The sequence below is a fragment of the Dendropsophus ebraccatus genome, chromosome 10 (assembly GCF_027789765.1).
Source record: "Dendropsophus ebraccatus isolate aDenEbr1 chromosome 10, aDenEbr1.pat, whole genome shotgun sequence".
In the NCBI taxonomy this organism is placed as follows: domain Eukaryota; kingdom Metazoa; phylum Chordata; class Amphibia; order Anura; family Hylidae; genus Dendropsophus; species Dendropsophus ebraccatus.
Genome location: NC_091463.1, coordinates 73,579,457 through 73,602,670, shown reverse-complemented (window position 1 = coordinate 73,602,670; position 23,214 = coordinate 73,579,457). Strand labels below are relative to the sequence as shown.

The window sequence follows — 23,214 nt, the reverse complement described above, 5'->3', positions numbered from 1 at the left end:
GCCCCAAGTGCTATAGGGAGATATCAGCAAGCTTGAGTCTTCTAACCTGCTGATAGTTTCCCTTTTAAAGGAATAATGTATAGTTTTTAAGTATTTTTTTCTTGGTATTAAGAAAAACCTATTGTTGGTTCTTCCTTAGGGTCCCTGCACTGGTAACCAGCAGAGTCTGGCACACAGTCGTCTTTGGGATGCAGTGGTCGGGTTCCTGCATGTCTTTGCTCACATGATGATGAAATTGGCCCAGGTATGCAATCGTGTTGCTCTACAACTAAAGCCCCATCGTCACCAGAATCAGTTTTATCCTCAAAGGGATGACTGGACTCTTAAGTATATACTCTAACTATTATCATGTCTTTCAGTAAAAATTGAATGATTTCATAGTAGCAGGTTATCTTGTTAGCTGGAGTCCATCACTGTCCAATGTCCATTTTTACGTATTAATTTAATGTAATTAAGGTTCTTTGCACTTTTCCCAAACCATTGTAGTGTTCTCATCTAAACCAAAAGAAAACAAAAAACAAACAAAAAATGCATCTTTTGAAAATTTTGCCATGATGTATGTACAGTTCCTATGCAGACGTATGTGTCTCCATGGTTACAGACTACAAAACAAAACCCTGTGGGTAGTCTTATTCTACAATTATGTGTTAAGTTTTTCTCATCCACCCCGCCTTCTATTGTCTGTAGGGTCAGTAATGACAAGTCAGACATACCCTTCCTGTAAAAGAAAAAATATACCAAAAAAACCTTACTTGTAGAGATGAGTGAATATACAGTACCAAGTGAACTGCTTTGTTAGCCTGGCAGTTGGCTTATCAGATGGCTGCACTTTAACTCCGTGCCTCTCTGGGTGCTGGAAAAAGCTGGATCCAGTCCTTGGAAACTGGAAGAAGTTGAATAGAGCTTTCAGCTTGAGAAGGACCAACCCTAACTCAACCTAAAGGCCTTATTACACGCAAAGATTTATCAGACAGATTCTTGAAGCCAAAGCAAGGAATTAGATTTGAAAAGAGAAGAAATTTCAATCTTTCCTTTATGACGTGTTCTATGTTTATAATCTGTTCATGGCTTTGGCTTTTGTTCTCACAGAAGATAGGCTGCCAGATAGCAGCAGTTTATTCCCCCCTCCCCATTTAGAATACATGCTTGCTTAAATAAACCTGCATTTATTTTGGGAGTAATGGGAGGAATAGCAGTCAGAGGACAGCTATCTGAGGTATATGGCCACCTTTAGACCTAAAGTAAGATTCTATGTATTTTGGTGCAACCATCTGTTCCCTCTAATTATTTTTGGCTGAGGAGAGTCTGACTGTGTTGGCCATCAGTATAAGGTGTATGGACCACCAACAGATAATATTGGTGGAGATAGGGTTCAGACACAATGGAAAATCACTGACTCACTCCTTCGTTCTGAGAGAGATAAGCTGCAGCTTAACCCTTCCCTCTCCATAGAGAACACAGGAACACTTGGCCATGCCAACCATTCCTGTGTACGGGGAGGACAGAGAATGGATGGGAGGACAATTGTTCAACTATTGTTTGGCCATCAGGTATAGAAGGTGTACGGCCACCTTTAAAGTCTATAACAGTTTTTGACCACTACAAAATATGTCTTCAGTTTTGAGAAACATACATTTGTGTGACCAACAACCATGGCCATTTGCTTCTCATATCTATGTGCCTTATAGGAATCAAATTGTTCTTTATAGTGTAATTCTAAGTGTGAATATGAGCAGAATCTTCTACTCATCCTATTACACATGCCGAGGGATGCACAATGACAAGTAGAAGAGATAACTTAAGATGTATTAGGGATTTGTGATCCAACATCCTGCTCTACCGGCTCTACAGTCCTGTACCTTCAGGCCCCATCTCCTCCGACTATTAATCGTTCTGGAGGAGGGGGCAGCCTGAAGATACAGCAGCAGCCAGAGTGTGGGAGAGCCGGAGAGCGGGTTTTGAGAGCTGGATGCCGGATCACAAGCAGCGCTGATGGTAAGTATAAACCGCTTGTGATCTGGTCACTGACAGAATGGATATATGCATATATGTTTCCCTTTTTTGTTGTCGGTGGCACATCAGATGTTTACACAGGAAGATGTGCGGTGGATAACGAAAAATTTTTAAGCCTGCTCTAGAGACACGATCAGCCGAGGATCGGGCATTTGCCCAGTCCTCAGCTGATCGCTGTCATTTTTACATGGGCCAATTATGGACCAAAATGTACCAATATAAACCAATAATAGGCCAGTGAAAAAGGCCTTTTAGGCACAATGACGAGTGGCAATCTCACTTCTGAATGTGGCTTTTTAATTTCATCATTGTAGGCTCAGTGATGAGCGGCTGATTGTTCCTTTAATCGTAAGTTGTAGGGGAGATGGCACTCTGTGCTGGTGCTCGTGGCGGGGTAGCGTCCCAGAAATAGCGATAAAGAGAATCCTGACACTCACCTAGTAGAGTTATGCTTGTTTATTATGTGCAAAACATCATAAAGTACAATAGGATGCGATTCGGCAATGAGCTGATGAAGGCTACATGCGTCTCCTCCTTTACCTTATGATGTTTTGAACATAATAAACAAGCATAACTCTATTAGGTGAGTGCCGGGATTCTCTTTATCGATTATTCCTTTAATGATTGCACAAAAGATACAATCAGCTGCTGCACAAGCAATTTACCAACCTTGGGCTGATTGCATTCCTACAAACAATCATCAGGCCAAAAAGTAGCCTATAGTGTTAAATGTTTTTGTTTCTTTTTTGTTTTCTCAGTTTCTATTGTCTTTGTTCATAAAGACTGATGATACAGTCTTCCTCAGATATATGTTTGCATGATGATCTAATAGATGAGGATCTTCTTGAATCATATATGAGGATTTTAGGTGTAAATCACTAATGAGCTCAGCCTAATGGACCCACTAAGAAACAAGGATGGAACCCATCCAATCCTACGTTGTCTTAAATATAAGATGAACCAGAGATGTTTATCAACCATACATTGTCCCTCTTGGAAATAACATGCCCATTTGTCAAAGTAGGAATTGTGGAAGATAGTTATCTTATGGTCGAGGCCAGCTTCACTCACTATCTTCTTCAGTAAGGTTCAAGTATAAGTAAAATGATGTGTGACATGCAGTAATTCTGAATAATACTTTTATTCTAATATGTAACAGATGCCCCAAAACGGAGGACTACGAAATGGCGTAAGAATTTTTTCTCTGTGGCACGGCTGCATTTCCTTAAATTGTCTCAGCTAGACGTGCACCCTAGCCCATTCCGTGTCTGTCGGCCATTCACATTTTTGTCTCTATATGTTCTGTCTTCAGCCACTCATCTCTGTTTATAATATACTTTTCTGTCAATCTTTCCGACTCTTCTTCTCTAAGTTAGATCTTTCAGATCAGTATGTTAGGTATTTTGCTTTGTGTTTTGGCCAATACGTGGTGTCTTCAAAAAAGTAACTGGTAGTGCTCAGAGTCTGCCATTATAACAGTTCAGCCTTGAAGATTAGGTTCTCTGGTAAACATATGAGGCAGCCATTTTGTTGACTGTTTATTACATGTGAATGGCCTTATAAGTCACTTGAACTTAAAGTGTACCTGTCATCAGGGCCGCTGCTAGATCAGCAGTTAATTCCACTCTGCCAGTGGAAGTTTGGGTCTCCATGGCTATAAACACGCAGAAGACCATAATGCGCACAATACCTATTCAGATCCAAAGGTAGTCACGTACATTACGGTCTCGTGTGTTTATAGCCATGGAGACCCAGCTTTCTGCTAGCTGAGTGAAAATCACAGCCGATATGGTACACTTTAAGATGTTTTCTCTAAATTAGCTTCATAAAAATGAACATTGTTCACAAATTAAATGACTACTTGTGTTCTGTTAGTTAGGCCATAGATGTTATTGTTTTGTGTTAAGATTGAAAAGCTACAAAGCAATAATTGAAGTATTTTTGGACAAATTTGTTTATTTAGAGAGCGCCATAGAATTTACTACAAATATGTTTTTGAATATTGTAGAGAGCATTTCTGTACATATAATTTTACAGCCTACAGTATGACTACGTAGACCATATATTCCCACCATCGTATTGTAACTTGCTCAATAATTAACACAGGTGTTATATATGGTTTCTTGTTGGCACTTAATGAATTTGTTCATGTAGAGTAAGGTATATTGACGACGTACTTTTAGATTTCTGGCTTTTTAGTAGTTTTTATTCTCTTATTCTATTCTCTATCTCATAGGCTTTTCTCTCGCTGTCTATCTTTCTCTGTTTAGTCTCTAATCTTCTGTCTCTCCTTTTAGTCATTCCTATTGTGCCTATTTTTCCCCCTTGTTTTGCCAGCAGCCGTGTGACAGTTCAGAATTGTTTGGGCAAAGCCCGCTTTCTTTGGGGTGGTCTCATTGCTTTCCTTGTGAACCGCAGCCTCTTGACATTTTGTTGGTAGTAGGGGGGAAGAAGGAAGAGGAGAGAAAGTATCCAAGTAATGTCACTAGCTATGATGCCATGAATAGAACCATAGTCAACACACCAGTTGGATGCTCAATGTTTGGGGCCTTTGCCCCTATAACACTATTCACACTAGGTTATTCTTTGATTTTTATGTGCATGGATATACAAGACTGGTAAGCATGTAGCCATATAATACATAGATACACACATAAGCATTCATACATGTATATCAAGCATCCTAAGCACATGGGCCCCTTGTATAGGTAGCCACTGGATACCACATCTCTCCCTCCTTCTCTTCCCTTCATCTGTCTGTCTGTTTCATGCAGCATTTTTTTACTGTAGCATAATGTCCGGGGTGGAGAGGGAGGGAAAGTCGGGACATGTTAAACTGCATTTTCACCCCTTCGTCCTTAACCTCTCCATTGCTAGTGTGACTTCCGTCTTATACTCCTGCAATTCATAATTCCTAATAGTGGAAAATGTTAAAGTTTTTATATAAGCTTACATAAAAACAAAAACATTTTTTGATTCAACTGCTTCAAATAAACCAGACACCAGGTATTGTATGAAGAAATATGCAGGTTCTGAGGTCTATGACTATACTGGGCCACTGTCCTAGACATGTAACCCCTTTAAAAAATGGCTCTAGTTAAAATAAAATAAAAAATGCTTCCATGTGTAAAAATTGTTATACACTGTATAAGAGGGGTAACTTTTTATTAGATATCATTTTGTAGAGAGCATTATTTAGCAATAAAAGTCTAACACACATATAAATTATGAACTTACAAACTGATACCAGACACAACCTATAGACATGGGTGGCACTATTTTTAGGGAAAAATAAATAAATATTATATATATATATATATATATATATATATATATATATATATATATATATATATTACCATGTAGATCTATTAGACATGGGTGGCACTATTTTTAGGGGAAAATAGATTTTATATATATATATATATATATATATATATATATATATATATATATATTACCATTTTCCAGCTAGGGTTAAAAATAAGGTATGTTCAATATAAATGAAAAAGTGATCTAGTATTGGCATAATACCACCGACCCTCCAGTTACAGTACACAGACTGGTTATGATGTGACATGGAAGGTGCTCTTCGCATACGTTAGGGTATTTTAAGCTAGTTGTACTTAAACAGCCTGTTTTATTGCATTGCACACAAGGATCATTTTTGGAGTCGCTCCTACCCAGAGGTAAGATGGAACAATATGACTCTACATTGCTTCTGACTTGTTTATCGTGACCTCTAATACCTTAATACTATATGATTGATTCAAATGATCTTTACAGCTTTGCTTTAAGAATTATAACTCAGTCTATTAATGTCATATAAATCTCTAGGTAAATGGACCATGTACAGAATAAACCAGCTTAGCCTTGATGGGAGCTGCTTTTCAAACCTCCTATAGCGCACTGCCCTTAAAGAGGACATGTAGCTAGCCCCCAAAAATGAGACCTTACTATCAGAAGCCCTGATTCCACAACTTTTTACAATTTCTTGATGTTACAATTCCTGATATATTTGGGTTTATACTTTGTCTGAGAATTCAGCTAATAGTCAGATGGGCGTGAACTTCATATTATTAATGGGAGTGACAGGTGGGCTTATACAGTCAGGGGGTGTGAATGTTTTACATTTAGGGGTGTGTAATATACGTACTGTATATTCCCAACCATCACCTGATGTAACAGCTCACCACTAATGGCAAGATACAGACCCAATACAGATATGAAATCGCTAAAGCAGCCCCCAAACTGCTAAATAAAATATCTCATAATATAGCAATCTCAATAATATAAAAATAACCACACCACAATAAGGTGGCCTCATGCCCAGGATGGACGCTACACTGTACTTTTGCCTATCCATGGCATATAATAAGCCTATGCTCTGGGCATGCAGGATCCAACTAATACTGGCAAAAAATAATAACCACCTGGGTGGGATGGGTGTAATGCACAATCAAGTAGTAGGAGAGCTGACCAAATTTGTCTTTTTGCCTGTGTTCTAGATGGGGGGAGTGGCTGTCTCTATTTGGTCGTGTACTTCACCCATCCCACCCAGGTTGTTATTATTTTTGCCAGTATTAGTTGGATACTGCATGCCCAGAGCATAGACTTATTATGTACCATGGAGAGACCAAAGTACAGTGTAGGGTCCATTCCGGGCATGAGGCTACCTTGTCGTGGTGGCATGGTTTACACTATTTGCATATGGTTTACCAAGAGGCCCATTTTTTTGGCAAGTGTTGGGGAGGATAAAAGAAAAACCATGCTCTTACCTTCCCGGTTACATTGCTGATTGAACAACCTGCTGCTCCGGTCCCTGGGTCCCCAGCTGTTCTGCTCAGCCAGTCAGTGGCCAAGGCAGACCCCATAGACCAGGGATCGGAGTCGGGGTATGCGACCACCTGTCCTAGAGCAGGGGAGGTAACAACAGGTTATTTCTTTTATCCTTCCCTTCCTCAGCACTTGGTTTAAGGCCTTCTTTAAATTGCAATGAGGATAAATCATTGCAAGTATTACAACTAACCTAAATCATGGTCAGTTTGGTCACACATTGAATTCTCAGACCCCATGGACTTGGTTTCTTCAACAATGTACTGTAGTTTAAAGGAGAAATCTAAAATGTTATATGGCAATAAATGATTGTAGAAGTCATGTGACTTGGAAAGAACTAGATTTCCTTGATTTGTGCTTTTTTCTAGGACTCCAGCCAGATTGGACTCCTAAAGGAACTGCTTGACCTTCAAAAAGATATGGTTGTTATGCTGCTCTCTCTACTTGAAGGTGAAAATATAATCCCATATTAGATCTCTTATAGGTCACCGAATACATACTTTCCATTTCCCAATTTAATTCCCCCCTCCAGCTAATTGGTAATGACCCCAAATGATAGAATGCCCTAGTAGGAGGCTTAGAAATGAAAGTGCATTAGTCAGCCTATCTGCATGCAATGAGCTGCACAAATGGGCTTATAATGATGCAATAACCCACAATTGTTGTTGTGGCACTTCAGTAGATTGACTCCACCTCCTTGACACTTGAAACAAGCCCAGAAAAAAAGCCTTCATTTATGACTTCTCTAAAGGCTGACACTAAGTAAACTTTGTGTTGCTTCATCATTATCTGTCAGCTTATATGTGCAGCTCATAGTGTGCACATAGGCCTGACGGAGTCCCTTTGGTAGTAAACATCTTAATAATTGGGTATTACTGAACTAATGAGGAAGAATTCTATGCCTGTGATTTCTTCTAGTTACTACACCAATAATAACAATGGTATAACATGTATTGGAACATACTTAATAATGGACTGTGTTCTCTACTATCCCCCACAGGTAATGTGGTAAATGGGACAATTGCTCGTCAGATGGTAGACATGCTGGTGGAATCTTCAAGCAACGTGGAGATGATACTCAAATTCTTCGACATGTTCTTGAAGTTGAAGGATATTGTGGCTTCTGATGCCTTCAGGTAGTTTATTGATTAAAATAAAAGTCATAGTCAGACTTAATTGTTCCCCATCCACGGGATAAGGGGACAAGTAAGAGGTTGTGGGGGGGTCCAACCTCAATGCCCCTCAGCATTCCTCAGATTGGCGCCTCGGCTCCATTGTTTTAAATAGAGACTCTGGTCCAACTGTACTTGGCTCTCTCAGGCGGCTCCATAGAGAATGAATGCTGACTCGTGGCTCTATTTAAAGCAAAGGAGCTGGGAGCCAATCTGGAGATCGCCAGGGCATGGAGGTAGGACCTCATGCAATCTCTTACTTGTCCCCTATCCTGTGGATGGAGGATAAGTAAGTTTTAATTGTAAAACCCCTTTAATGGGGGTTGTCTTGTGCAGGTACCTCTTATGTCCTCTGATGGGAATACCAGATTACGTTTTGGCACTTAAGCTATCTATTTATTACATGTATGGCTTATGATCTGAAAGGCTATTATATTATAGTAATAATATATTACTTCAACCACTGTAGGGGCAATATCTGACCAGGGAACGTTTTCTGAGCACAATTAGGGGTCAAGTCTGGGGTCGGAATAAGTATAAAAGTTTAGTCTTGGGAGATGTTCTCTGGCAAAACCATCTATTTTTTTGTTGTATTGCAGAGACTACGTCACAGATCCTCGGGGTCTTATATCCAAAAAAGATTTCCAAAAGGCAATGGACAGTCAGAAACAATATTCCCCATCCGAGATCCAGTTCCTTCTTTCATGCTCTGAAGCTGATGAGAATGAAATGATCAACTTTGAAGAATTTGCCGACCGTTTCCAGGAACCCGCTAAGGATATCGGTTTCAATGTGGCAGTGCTACTAACTAATCTGTCAGAGCACGTCCCTCATGACACAAGGTTGCAGAACTTTTTGGAGCTGGCTGATTGCATCATCAACTACTTTAAACCATATCTTGGCAAGATTGAGATTATGGGAGCAGGCAAAAGGATTGAGCGTATCTACTTCGAGATTAGTGAGACCAATAAGGCACAATGGGAAATGCCGCAGGTCAAGGAGTCCAAACGTCAGTTTATATTTGATGTGGTCAATGAGGGTGGAGAGTCAGAGAAAATGGAGCTCTTTGTCAATTTCTGTGAAGACACGATTTTTGAGATGCAGATTGCCGCACAAATCTCAGAGCCGGAGGAAGGAAAAGTTGAGGATGATGATGAAGATGATGGAGGAGGAGAAGGATCTGCCGAAGGTGAGGAGGCAGAAAATGGATCTGCTCCACCTGAAGCTACATCAGCTTTTGGAGAGTTTTTAAATAATGTGATAAACTTCTTCAAAATGTTTACCTACAAGAATCTTAGAAGACAATATCGAAAGGTAAGTACTGACACACAAAAAACCAAGACAGAACGGATTAAACCTCAGTGTGCTGTATACATAGTGTGCTTGATGATTATGCAAAGAGATGGACATACAGCACAGTGAGACGTAGTAGTGCTAGGGCCCAGGGAACCCTAGGCCCCACCTCCTTGACACTATTAAGATAAAAATACAAACATAGACAACAAAGGTATGTTCTGAATGCTTTTATTGATAACTGGATTGTTACCAGCTTGTTAGGCGATCAGGGGGTGACAAGTTCAGCCCTTCTCCAGACAATAGAAACTGTAAGAGCAGTTACAAAAAAGCCTTTTATTATGTATATACTTGCTATAAAGCCCTCCAGTAAATTATCCCCTCATGATAGTTAGATGACTCTGCTGACTATGACCCAGTCTATGCTGCAAAGCTACATATAAACACAAGAAAAATTAACCCATTGTGCATGCTGTTACACACTATTTAGAAGTAAATAATAGACATTAAGTATATATTGGTTGGTTGACACGGTTGTTTCTTGCTTTTTTTACACAAGATCAAGAAGATGACAATAAAGGAAATTATAATGGCCATTATCTCCTTCCTATGGACCATATTTATTGGAACACTTCACTTCATCTACAGTGTCTGCAAGGGTATATTCTTCCTCATATGGCACACATTGTTTGGAGGAAGCCTGGTGGAAGGGGCTCAGAAATTAACTGTGACTGAAATTCTGGCCAGTATGCCAGATCCTACACAGGACGAGGTCCATGGGGATGGACTTCCTGCAGCAATTAGTGATGAGTTACCTGAGAATGGAGATGCAACGGACTTTGTGGATTCAGGCAAAGAAGAAGCGCAAGAGGAAGGCGCAGAAATATTTGGACTTGACATCAAAAAGGATGGTGGACACTACAGAGCCAGTGCTCCAGATGCTCCTGGCGGTTTAGGCGATATGGGAGACACTACACCAGTTGAACCACCAACACCAGAAGGCTCTCCAATTTTGAAGAGAAAGTTTGTAAGTAAATTTGCTGTAGCAATTATAACCAAATAATCAATTATGTACTACTGACCAAAAACCTCAACTTGTAGGACGAAGAAACACCTGTCCATGCGGACGGAGCCCCAGAGCAGCAACCAGCGGTGGAAGAACCAGCACCTGAGCCAGAACCAGAGCCAGAGAAAGCAGAGTGAGTATCAGCATTCTCAGTAATATCTTATAATACAGCCTCCTTATCATCATCATCTTCGGTTGTATATATTTTATTGACTCAAACTCAATCTTAAATTGTCCCACTCCTGTCCATAGGTGGCACCTTTTTGGCCATATATGTTTAATCTACATTACTGTAACACTTAGCATTAGAGATGAGCGAGTAGTACTTGATCGAGTAGCTATTCGATCGAATACTACACTATTTAAAATAATAATTTTTGATCGAGCATCCAACCAAAAACGCTGTAAAAATTTGTTTCTCCTCCCACCTTGCCTGGCGCCTTTTTCTAGCCAATAACTATGCAGGGGGGTGTGACAGGCCCTAGGTGCATGCTGGCATCGCAAGAACAGCGTCTACATTCATTGGCAGGCTTACTCATATGACCCCCAGAGTGCAGGGCTTTTCCTGATGCCATCTTAAAGGTAGTCAGGGAGAGAGATTGAAGCAGGGAAAGTGAGGATTTAACTGATTGTAGGCAGAAAAGACCCCAAAAGCCCTTTATAGGGCTACAATTATACACAGCACAGCATATATCTGCATATAATCAGCGAACCGGCTACCAGCACATCAGCTTATTCTTACAGTGTATCTACTTTCTCCTTTAGTGTACGGGTTGCAGGTAGTTGAGTGGATAGATTTTGGAGTAGGGACAGTAAGGATTTTAGAAGATTGTTGGCAGGAGAGACCATAAAAGCGCTTATTAGGGATACTACACAGCACAGACACCAAATAGCTGCTTCCTTTATTAAGAGTGCATTGACTGTCTAGCAGCATATCAAATAATGACACAGGCAGTCACACAGCTTAGAATTATCTTGCATAGACTTGTGTCGGACTATTTTGTCCTAGTTAGTCATTGTTGCAGTAGTTGATTGTCTTCTGCGCCTCATTGAAAGCAGTAAAACAGCTGGCACCTATTGCCTGTTGGCACACGTAAATGTTGAGATATAGTATATACGCCTGTGTAGGCATAATTAAACAAAAAAAATGTGTTGCATGTTTTTTTATGTGCTCTGCACCTTATTGAAAGCAGTAAAACTGCTGGCACCTTTATATATTGTGTTTGGAGTGTATGATTGAGAGTCTGTGATAGTGGTGTAATACTGTGACTTGGACATGTTAGATGCACCCAGGCACGCTTCCCCTGCTGTCCCAGTTGCATTCCAGAGGTGTATGCATCAATTTTTGAGGAAACCTAAATTCGACCACTTGGAGGTTACCAAGAAATGAGCATTTTTCTCCCATAGACTTTAATGGGGTTTGATATTCGATCGAATAGTCAAACTTTGCGGCCTGTTTGAATCGAATTTTGAGCTTTCGAATATTTCACTACTCGCTCATCTCTACTTAGTATATAGTCTATTTTTATTTTTTAATAAAACTTCTTTATTTATGGCATCTACACACAACTGCACCCTTTATATTTCTATTCCTTATTTACAGCTCAGAGAATGGAGAAAAAGGTGAAGCAGGGGAAGCAGAAGCGTCAGCTCCAGCTCCTGAGGATCCCGAGGAACCAGAGGTTGTTGAGGCACCAAAGAAGAAGGCTTCTGCTAAAGAAAAGAAAGAGGCAGAAGGAGGATTGGAATTGTGGAATGAGCTGGAGATCCAGAGAATTAAATTCTTGGTTAGTGGGGACTCATATTAAAATAGAAGGATTAAGTTACAGAATTAGGAACTCATCCCTTATACACAATCTGACTGCCGGACAATAGTGAGTGCCGATCCCGTTTAAAAAGCCTTTATATCATGCAACAATTTTGTAGGCTGAGCCTAAGACACAATACCTAGATCGCTTGTGTCACCCCTTCTACCATACATCTGCCACACTTCCTCTATTACACAGGGTGATATGTGCCTAATAAACAATGTATTTTTTACCTGCTAAAACTATGCAATTAGCCAACAAACAAATATTTACTTGTTCGTCAACCAATCTCTGGGCCTATTACGCGATGTAATATCAGTCTATTTAGCCAATAATTGTCCAGTTTAATAGAGCCGTAATAAAGTCTTCTGATCAAGTAAGAAATAATTAATACAGGACAACATTGAGTTTTTGGCTATATCCACATGACGACTTTTTCTGACCGTTTTTGGTCTCAAAATGACGTCCATTACAATATTTTAGTTCAGGCCCTTTCAGGTGTGGATCTATTTTGAAGGTCAATTGAATTTAGTAGTAAAGATGGTGAAAGGACGGTGGAAAAAAAATAACGCCCACCGCCTTTTGCCTGACCAGATTTACTAAGAGGTGTATGCCTCCTAGTACAGCCAGCCGGCCTTGCATCTGGCGTAGACATTGTGCACAGATCTACACGTGCTCTGGAGCAGGTGTAGATTTCTGCCGGATTTATGTCAGGCCTAAACCTTGATAAGTTAGACGTGGGACGAAGCTACACCTCCTCCTCTATTGCCACACCCTGCATTCGAGCAGGGGTTATGGCTGGCATATGCTAGGGAGAAGGCAAAAATCTGTATCTTCTTCCTGGCATACACCAGGGGTACAACCTTAGTAAATCTCTCCCTATGTGTATTGGGCAGTTGTCATTCCATTGACTTCAATTAAAATGTGGTAATAATGGACAATATTTTTTTTTTCTTTTTTTTTTTTTTACTCAGTGTGAACATAGCCTTTAGGGGTCCCTTGATCTTGTAAGCCTTGGCAGCAGCTTCTTGGCACTGATTGTTAAAATTCAGAAACTTTCATGAGTGCTCGGCAAATGTATTTATTATCCAATAATGATATTTTATAATATCCCACACAGCTGCTAATATCTAATATATTTTCACTAATCACCATTTTTTTGCCTTCCTTTCCAGAATTATCTGTCTAGGAATTTCTATAACCTTCGATTTCTGGCACTCTTTTTGGCATTTGCTATTAACTTTATTCTTCTGTTCTACAAGGTGAGCTCTGGGAACATTGCCATTGAGCGATATTTAGTGACATCATTGATCGATATTTAGTGACATCATCTAAAATGTTCATGGCTACATTTACATTGTTCTGTGCAGGTATCTGAATCCCCAAAAGGTGAAGATGACTTTGAAGGTTCTGGATTAGATGAAGATCTAGCCATTCTGGATGAGGGAAGTGGTGGTGGTGGTGGTGATGATGAGGATGAAGAAGATTCTGTGGTATATTTCTTCTTGGAAGAAAGCACAGGATATATGCAGCCCACACTATATTTTCTGTCTGTAGTCCACACCCTCATCGCCTTCCTGTGTATCATTGGCTACAACTGTCTGAAGGTGAGGTTTCTATCTTGAATGACTATTGCACTTTATACAGTATGTCATTTTTGGCAGTAGAGTTGAGGGTACAGCCTGGTTCCTGAAATTTGACTTCTCTATTCATTAGGTACCGCTGGTCATCTTTAAAAGGGAGAAGGAGTTGGCACGTAAACTGGAATTCGATGGTGTCTATATTACAGAACAGCCAGAGGATGATGACATAAAAGGGCAGTGGGATCGTCTGGTCTTGAATACTCCGTAAGTTCCCACAGTAGGAGCAATGGGTCTCAGAGTTTCACAATCAAAGATATTAAAGTATGATGACCACATTTTGTGTTCTATCTATTTTGTGCAGATCATTTCCAAGCAATTATTGGGACAAGTTTGTAAAACGAAAGGTAAAGCCTTTAAAACTGCATTAAAATAGTTACTAATTGTTTCCTTTTGACCCTTGCTAAAGTCTTCTCTTCCTCTAGGTACTGGACAAATATGGGGACATCTATGGTCGTGAAAGAATTGCAGAACTGTTGGGAATGGACCTGGCCAGTCTGGAAATCAGCTCTCAGAATGGGAAGAAACCAGTGCCAGATAAATCCCTCTTTACATGGTGGGTCTATAAAGTCCATTACATCTAACTCTATCTATACCAATAATGTCCCTAAACTCTTTTTGTTGCATTTTAGACAGCCTAACACAACCACAATAACAAGTGCCAATTGGTGAGATAAGCTGTGATTTACAGAGTCTTTACAAGGCTCCATCATACGTACAGCCTGGCCGCATGAATGATCCTTGGATGGTTTCACTGTCCTTTTAAATTCATCATTATAAGCCACACATTCCATGTAGACAGGGCGACCTGTGGCAGTAACAATAATTTTATAGGCCGCATAGAAGATCCAATCAGCCAGCGAACGAGCATTTGCATGGTCCTCGGCTGATTGGTGGTCCTTTGACATGGGCCGACTATTATCAATGAGCATTCCTAGGAACACTTATTTTCATGATATAAAGCCTGTGTAAAAGAGTCTTTATACACCATGTTATACATAATTTGGGGTCCTTTTAAATGGACCTATGGAAGCAGCAATCTATACAACTAATTGAGCCTTTACAGGGCTTTATTTTGAGCATTTCTGACAGATGATAACTGACCTGTGTAAATGGGCTTTAAGTTGGCAGAATATGATACAGGTACAGTATGCAAAGGGCACCAAACAGAGAATACCCATTCTATATTGGCCCCTCACACCCTGAACCAGGCATAAAACTAGGTATTAGTTGATAATTAAATATTTCCTTAAATTTACCCATGTGACCTATGCTCCATATTCATCATACTCGCAACTCTCATCATCTCTCATCTTTCATTAACTTCAATCAAACATTTACATATATATAGCCATGTCCTAACTTTTAGACATACTGTCTTACTACAGGGTCACCTCTATTGACATAAAGTACCAGATCTGGAAATTTGGAGTTGTCTTCACTGATAACGTGAGTACTACCGTAGTTGTAAACTAGATCCCTATAACTGTATAAAAAGACTATGAATAGAAGGTAGTCTTCATAGATAGAGCTTCCCTTTTTGGGTATAGGCTGACCGGTCAGCACAAGGCCGCTAAGGACCACCCCCATGACTCATGGTTCAGATAGCATTAAGGCTCTCAGCTGTTCCTGCATCTTTTGATCACAATAATAAAGAGCGACCTTGAACTATATGTATAGTCGCCTCTCTCTAGCACCATGTGACATTAATGTAGATGTTTAGTAGTAATGTAAATGTTTAGTAGAAAAAAACCTTTAATTGTGTTTTACATGCAGAATATGGTTTGTCTTGGTTGTATTATACTCACAATGTTGTATCCAATATTAAAACTGTCTCCTATTTTTTTTCCCGATCACCAGTCTTTCCTTTACCTAGTCTGGTATATGATCATGTCTGCTCTTGGACACTATAACAATTTCTTCTTTGCTGCGCATCTTCTGGATATCGCCATGGGAGTGAAGACCCTACGTACAATCCTGTCATCAGTCACTCACAACGGCAAACAGGTCTGATCTGTCTACTTACTATAAAACAATAAATCAGAATAAACAGGATGTTTTTTTATACATCTGACACATTCAGCTCTGCTACAACTGTATGGAGCTCAGTTTGTCATCTTGAACTATTAGCCCAGATTTACTAAAACTATCTTATTCCTAGACAGCGTGCACTTGGATTAGACAGTTTATTACAGTGGCTCAGGCTGTTTTATGAATCTCTCACATTTACATTGTCTAGTCTATTAGTTGGCCTAAACTGTGCCAGGATTTTGCAATAGAATTTTGGTGCATTTTTGGTGAAGAGTGTTACTTCTTAAAGTGATACTTCCTTTACTCTCACTTTATTTTATTGGTTATCAGTGTCACCTAGATGGGGCTTTGTAGCAGTTGGGTCCCATTTCCTTGCTGAGGGGAGGGCCCAAATGCTGTGAAGCCCCACCTAGGTGACACTGTCTGCCTTGCCCATTTTACTGAGACCACTCCCCTTTATTCCAAGGCCACACCCCTTGTAACTGTTTCTTGGGGCAAATTGTTCCAGAATTCTGTTAAACTTGTAATGGTAAATCCGGGTAATAGGTTATGTTGGATTTATTTTTTTTTAAGGCTGCAGATATATCTGCTGCTCCTAAGTCTCCTTCCTCCCCTCCAGTTGTGCTTTTTGTCACTTTCTTTGTTTTATTAATTTCCCGGCAGCTCTTGATGACAGTGGGACTCCTGGCCGTGGTCGTATATCTTTATACAGTGGTCGCCTTCAACTTCTTCCGTAAATTCTATAACAAGAGTGAGGATGAAGATGAACCGGACATGAAGTGTGATGATATGATGACTGTGAGTGTTTATTTTATATTTACCATGATGCCTCTACTCTAGATGGTGACAGGCAGACTTTTACACACTTTTTATCAATTCATTTGCTACAAGTAAGTTTACTTCCTACCTGTCCTAATACACATTTGCCTCCATACAGTGTTACCTCTTCCATATGTACGTTGGGGTACGAGCTGGTGGAGGTATCGGTGATGAGATTGAAGACCCTGCAGGAGACGAGTATGAACTTTACCGTGTTGTCTTTGACATCACGTTCTTCTTCTTTGTCATTGTCATCCTTCTGGCCATCATTCAGGGTAGGTTATATCTCCATATTGTACATTTATGTGACTAATTTTATGGCTTTATTTAAAAAAAAAATGGTTAGAAGTCTCATGGTCACAACCCATAGTAACTAATACATGTTCATCTCTGTCAGGTCTGATCATTGATGCATTTGGAGAGCTGAGAGACCAACAGGAACAAGTGAAGGAAGATATGGAGGTGACACTTTTCACTTATACCTTAATGTGTTCCACCACAGCAGTCAACCTGTTTCTCTCCATTGTTGACTATATTCTTCAGACATAGCACCAACCCATCTTCTTCCATATTTTCTTACACTCCCCCCTTTTCTGTAATGAGTAGGGGCCCTATATTTCCCTTAAGCAATTTAAGGGGTTGTCTTATTGTCTCAGTCCCTGTATGGATAACAAAGAGTGGGGGTGGGCTTTGCACCCCCTCTATGAGACATGAGGGAAAGCCATTGTGTGTTAGTGACTTCCATTCTGGCAGACTTTGACCATCCTTTCTAAAATATAATTGGCTGAATAATACTATATTCCTTCAGTAGTGCCTGCTGTGCAGTGAAAATGCCTGACTGGCTATGACTTCCCCTTTAGGCCATGTTCAACCACTGTAAAATAAAAACAAAATACGACAGTAAAAATAGGTTAAAAAAAAAAAAAAAAAAAGACCATATTTTAAATCTAATAAATAATAGCCTGTGAGTCTGTCAGTTTGTGCACACATTTTAATATAAAATATATTTTTTACAATGTGTACACAGACGGCTGTTTTTCCATAGACTTTAATGAGGCACATTATTAGATTCAAGATACAGATGTGTTTTATATCTATTTTACTGACATATTTTGGTTTTATTTTACTGTATGTCCACATAGCCTTAAAGAGTTTGTACAAAATTAGAAAACATGGCTGCTTCTTACTAGAAACAGCACCACAGCCATCCATGTGTTGTGTCTGGTATTGCAGTTCACCTCCACTGATGTGAAAAGGAGCAAGCACCAATACCACCCACAACCTACCGACAGGTTTGTGCTGTTTTTGGAAGAAAGCCACTGTTTCTTGATACAGTATCCTCTTCCATTACTTGATACATGTATTCTCTTCCATTACTTTCTATTTCTATTACTAATCTAATTCCCTTTCCATTAGCTCTCGTCTTCCAGACACTGAACATTTTATCCCTCATCATGCTGTTAACTTTATTCTCTTGTTTCTCTATTTTACTGTCTTGCAACATTTTTTTATTCCCTGAAAATTTTGTCTTTCAATTATCATTTATTTCCATTTTGTCTCCAGACCAAATGCTTCATCTGCGGCATTGGCAGTGATTACTTTGACACGACGCCGCACGGTTTTGAGACGCATACTTTTGAAGAACATAACTTGGCCAATTACATGTGAGTTGTGGGTTGCTTGGAGAAGAACGAAATTATGGGTCTATTTCTGAAACAAGATATTTTAATTCCTGACGTATTCCGTACTCTGTCTTCTAGGTTCTTCTTGATGTACCTTATTAACAAGGACGAGACAGAACACACTGGGCAGGTCAGTGTCTCTTCACCATTTTATCACTTTCATTCTTTACCAATGGGAATCATATTTTTACTGGATTTCCCTTTGCTGTTTTTAAAGGGCTTGTAAAAACATAGATGCTTTACTCCAAAAATGATGACAGGTTGCCTGTGGTATTGCAGTTCACCTCCATACACTTCACCATAGACTGTTTCTAGTAGACAACAGCCTAGTTTAAACACGTTCTAGAGATGCGATAAGCACTGTCCAGTGTTGAGATACATCTTGGCACATGCATTAAATGGATCTACAGACCCCCATTTATCTAGCGGATGGTTGCTGGATGGAATAGCATTGACCTTCTTGTTATTTCATTGAGCTGGATCCCATAATATAACATCTACTGCACAGTATACACTTAAACATAGGGCTCTAAATATAACAGATATCACTAAGTGGCATGCCTTATAAGTATATGTCGCCCTCCCAGGATAAAAAAGAAAATTGTAGCTGCTTTATTCTAAAACAGCGCCACACCTGTCCTCAGGTTGTGAGTGGTAGTAGAAACGGGCTCCATTCACTTTAAAGCCAATGCACCACTAGGTACACCACTAGGTACTGGGATGCTGGTGCCGCAGTCCTTCTTTTGAACCGCCACCCGGTTCCCACACACAGCGCAGGTCAATTCCAAGCACCAACACAGCATTAAGCACTGGGGGCTGGGCCGCTACCCCCCCCCCCCCCCCCCCTGTGTGACGAAACCCCCTCCCCTTTGTGACGCGGCTCTGTTAGAATCAATGAAGCCTTGTCACACTGTGGGCCAGCGGGCACACCTCCAGTGCTTCATGCCAGGGAATAGACCGGCGCCATGTGCGGGAACCAGGCAGTGGTTCAAAAAAAGGATTGCGGCATCGGCATCTGCGCCCCACCGCCGGTCTGTTCATGTAGAAAACACAAAGTGATGTACCTAGTGGTAAATTCACTTTAATGGAACTAAGCTGCAATATCACACTATATCTGAGGGTAAGAGTGGAACTGTTTCTTAAAGAAAAGTCAGATTTTGATGGCCCATCCTTATTCCCTATTCAGGAGTCATATGTCTGGAAGATGTACCAGGAGAGGTGTTGGGATTTCTTCCCGGCTGGAGACTGTTTCCGGAAAACTTATGAAGATCAGCTTGGATAACGAATTACTGAAGCTATAGATTACTTGATCCAAAAGCCTAAAAGGGACATTGGAGAAATAATCCACCTCTGTCTCGTCTTAAACAGACGTGATTCTGAAGAGTATCAATTTTCTAACTGGATATTATTATATCTTCAATATCCAGACGTTTTTGAAGACCATCTTATCTTAAGTGTCAAGATCATGCAAAGACTTTGCTAGGACTTTACATCGTACATTTTAAGGTTCTTAGAGGTGTTGGCTATTGCACTCCAGGAACCTGTTGTCCTCTCACTGCCACCAAAAATGTGCAAAGTATTGATGTGTCAATGTCTTCACTGCCAAAAATTTCAATAGGGAAGTGCAATGTCCTGTGCTTCAGAGAACTGTGCAATGATAATCAATAGACTGAGATTGTTAGTTTGTGTATTACGTTGATGTCACTCTTCCGATGGTGATGTGTCTTTTTGTTCTGCTAAACATGACCCCTCCATCTTGTAATGAGTATAGGGACAGAAAAGATGGGTTACAATGGACAAGTAAGGGTTACAATGGACATGAGACTTCACCATTGATCATAATGCACAACCTTTTAATCTGGATTATTTTAGTAGGTATGTCAGCCATTTTGTTTGTAGCAAGGCAATCACGAGTCACCGTGGCGTCCTCGCTATATCACAGTGTAATTTTTGCCTTTAGTTAGAGCTAATCCTTTCTATGAAACAAGTTGCAGAGGAATTCTCTGTTTTTCCAAAAATTTAACAAAAATGTTAAAAATACTAAATTAGGAAAAGTTATAGTTTTGTTAGCCTCTGAACTGACCTTTGTGCCCCTACATTACATGATAGCGAGTGGCACTGTCCAGAGGCCAGGACAGGCATACACAAGCACAACGTTTTATGGCTGCTTCTGCAAGTTGTCGTCACTGTTGATGGGGATGTTACTTGTGTTCGCTCTATTCTAGTGCCTTATACCTCCCAGTGTAGGAGAAATACCACAGTTTGACGTGGGGTTAGTATTGTTTGCAAGTATGAATGTTTACCATATTGCTGCAGCGGAGGCCTGACCCCTTAGTGCAATGGCTGCCTGAACGTTGTCATTGAATGGTGTTGTGACAATCCTGTCTCTCTCTTACTTTGCGTCTATTAGAAAGCACAACACCAACCCACCAATCAGCAATATAGTCCCTGTGTCTATGTCTCCCCTTACACAACTATGACTTCACATATGTGGCGATACATACAGATTACCGGCCTCTGATTGGTCATACGGAGGCAGATTATGAGTCTGTAGGGGGAGGGGTAGCGCTCACTGTGCAACCTTTTTGTCTTTTTTGTCTGTAATAAAATATTTATTGATGACGCTGTAAGACTTATGGTCTTTTTTCTTGTTAATATGATGGAATAAGTGCAGTACAGAATGCCAGTTCACCACAGACAACTCTAAATCCTTGGCGCTGGGTTCACATCTAGTCGTACATCTAGAAAAAAAAACTGGAGTGGAACCGATGCAAAGTAAAACTGGAAAGATTTTCACCCGTTTCTGTGTTTTGCATTCACTCCTGGGTTTAACTAAAATACTGAATAAAATATGCAGTATGTGCAATCCAAAAGTGTTATACTCCCAGATACTTGTAGTCCTGGAAATGTATGGTAGAATAACATCTGAGTGTTACAATGCCTGTTATAAAATGAAGTGTCCCTACACAGTCCAATACTGTCCAGTCAGTAGCAGACTGCGCCATAACACATCCTACTCCCAAAGGGAATGATAACACTTATTTGGCAATGTACATGTTCATTTTCAAGAGGAACTGCACTGATCAAGAACCATGGGGGAGATTTATCAAACTGGTGTAAAGTGAAACTGGCCCAGTTGCCCCTAGCAACCAATCAGATTCCACTTTCATTTCTCACAGATTTTTTGAAAAATGAAAGGTGGAATCTAATTGGTTGTTAGGGGCAACTGAGACAATTCTACTTTACACCAGTTTGATAAATCTCTCCCCATGTGTTCCCCTGGTTGACCTGAGTGCTTGGCTATAAGGTCCATAGAGTTTTATAAAGCAGCAGGGAGACATGGGACCCCCATTCTTACCATTGCTGTGTATTACCAGTGGTCAGACCCCCTCCGATCAGTGTCTTTCCGGACATGCCTGGCACCGAATGCTGTGTATGCAACTTAGGAAATGCCAGTGCTGCTGCTGACATATTTGCCCTGGTTATCATTTGATTGCCAGAATACAAATTAAAGAAGTACTCTGGAGAATTTTTTTTTTTTTCAATCAACTAGTGTTAGAAAGTTATATAGATTTGTAAATTACTTTTTTTTTTAAACTCTGCCCGTGTCAGGAATACAGATGATCAAACAGCGCAAATTTTCAGGTTCGTTCAAACTCGAACCATCGGCATTTGACTCCCGCTGCCTTCCCATTCTGTGGGGAAGGAGAAGCCAGCCCGAGTACCGCCTGGAAAACAGGGATACAGCCTATCCTAGGCTGTATCCCTGTTTTCCAGGCAGTACTCGGGCTGTTCTTGGTACTTGGTACATACTGTTCGATCATCTCTAGTCAGGAACTGCCCAGCACAGTAGCAAATCTCAATGGAAAACCTCTTTTGCTCTGGACAGTTTCTGACATGGACAGAGGTGGCAGCAGAGAGCACTGTGTCAGGCTGAAAAGAATGCAGGACATACAGCAGCTGATAAGCAGTAATAAGCAAACATGGCGATTTTCAGTTCGGATCCCGAAAAAAAAAAGATTGTAATCGGTTTGTGTTTGCTGAACATTCACGGACAAATAACGAACGTACAGTAGATGCGTACGTTTTGGTCTATCAGGTGCAAAGCGTAAAATACGTAAAGGGTGTGTAGCATTAGCGTATCTTTTATTCGCCCGTGCATACTGTATATATACGCAATTACCTGTATCACGCAGAACGTGTACGCAGAGCCAGACAGAGAAAATAGCCCTAATGTAAATATCACAGTTTATTAGGCCTCTATATTCCTCCAAGAACCTTTACTGAGTGAACGAAGAACAAGTACAACAAACTTTTATTAAAAGTGCATACAACAATTTTACTGCATAGACATTCAGACAGTATCTCCCACAATACTGCCGCAGCAGTGCCAATACACAAAGCTTATACAATATTAAACATACCAGTCCTTTTCCAAGGAGGCTCATCCTACAAGGTGTCACAACAAGTACATTATTCTTACAGTTCCTGAATCCTTTTCAGCATTTATACAACATCAAAGGGGTCGGATACAGAAGATCTTGGATAAGTACTTGCGCATCCAGGAGATGAGGTTTATTATCCAGTCCATTGGAAGGTTAACATTCATGGATGTACAAGTTTGTGTTGCTGTTATCGGACTGTGGAGCCTCTACTATAATCTTCCTCCTGTGAGATAAAAAGTCTTTATTCAGATGTGGGTAATATTGTCTCCATAAGGGCTCACGTCTTATGTACAGGGGCCTGTTATGGCTCCACACAACCTCCTAATATGCCAATAGCTAATGCTAATAGCCAATAAGTGTACCTGGCAGATATTGCCTGAAGTTAAACAGGCTTCACCTAATGTAGAGT

The 23,214-nt window shown here is 40.3% G+C and overlaps 2 protein-coding genes across 16 annotated transcripts in view; one reads left to right on the top strand and one right to left on the bottom strand.

Annotated features, from left to right (window-relative positions):
- RYR1 (ryanodine receptor 1) overlaps positions 1-19,828 on the top strand; it is a 92,987-nt gene extending 73,159 nt beyond the window's left edge. For 6 of the 12 annotated variants that reach the window (XM_069943325.1, XM_069943326.1, XM_069943324.1 and 3 more), the window contains 20 exons: positions 140-244; positions 7,218-7,299; positions 7,850-7,985; positions 8,621-9,335; positions 9,874-10,341; positions 10,416-10,513; positions 11,984-12,167; positions 13,364-13,450; positions 13,559-13,795; positions 13,905-14,035; positions 14,133-14,175; positions 14,254-14,384; positions 15,217-15,277; positions 15,689-15,835; positions 16,523-16,657; positions 16,797-16,953; positions 17,076-17,140; positions 18,242-18,342; positions 18,439-18,490; positions 19,547-19,828. In XM_069943325.1, the coding sequence (XP_069799426.1) occupies positions 140-244; positions 7,218-7,299; positions 7,850-7,985; positions 8,621-9,335; positions 9,874-10,341; positions 10,416-10,513; positions 11,984-12,167; positions 13,364-13,450; positions 13,559-13,795; positions 13,905-14,035; positions 14,133-14,175; positions 14,254-14,384; positions 15,217-15,277; positions 15,689-15,835; positions 16,523-16,657; positions 16,797-16,953; positions 17,076-17,140; positions 18,242-18,342; positions 18,439-18,490; positions 19,547-19,642 (3,231 nt within the window). In that variant the 3' untranslated portion in view covers positions 19,643-19,828. Of the gene's footprint in view, positions 1-139; positions 245-3,172; positions 3,203-7,217; positions 7,300-7,849; positions 7,986-8,620; positions 9,336-9,873; positions 10,342-10,415; positions 10,514-11,983; positions 12,168-13,363; positions 13,451-13,558; positions 13,796-13,904; positions 14,036-14,132; positions 14,176-14,253; positions 14,385-15,216; positions 15,278-15,688; positions 15,836-16,522; positions 16,658-16,796; positions 16,954-17,075; positions 17,141-18,241; positions 18,343-18,438; positions 18,491-19,546 lie in introns of all 12 variants that reach the window. The other 6 variants (XM_069943319.1, XM_069943316.1, XM_069943318.1 and 3 more) reach the window with 2 other exon arrangements.
- A 2,820-nt stretch (positions 19,829-22,648) lies between these two features.
- The window catches only part of MAP4K1 (mitogen-activated protein kinase kinase kinase kinase 1), a 65,857-nt gene continuing 65,291 nt past the window's right edge, over positions 22,649-23,214 (bottom strand). For all 4 annotated transcript variants that reach the window (XM_069986635.1, XM_069986634.1, XM_069986636.1 and 1 more), the window contains one exon: positions 22,649-23,028. In XM_069986635.1, the coding sequence (XP_069842736.1) occupies positions 22,959-23,028 (70 nt within the window). In that variant the 3' untranslated portion in view covers positions 22,649-22,958. The remainder of the gene's footprint in view (positions 23,029-23,214) is intronic.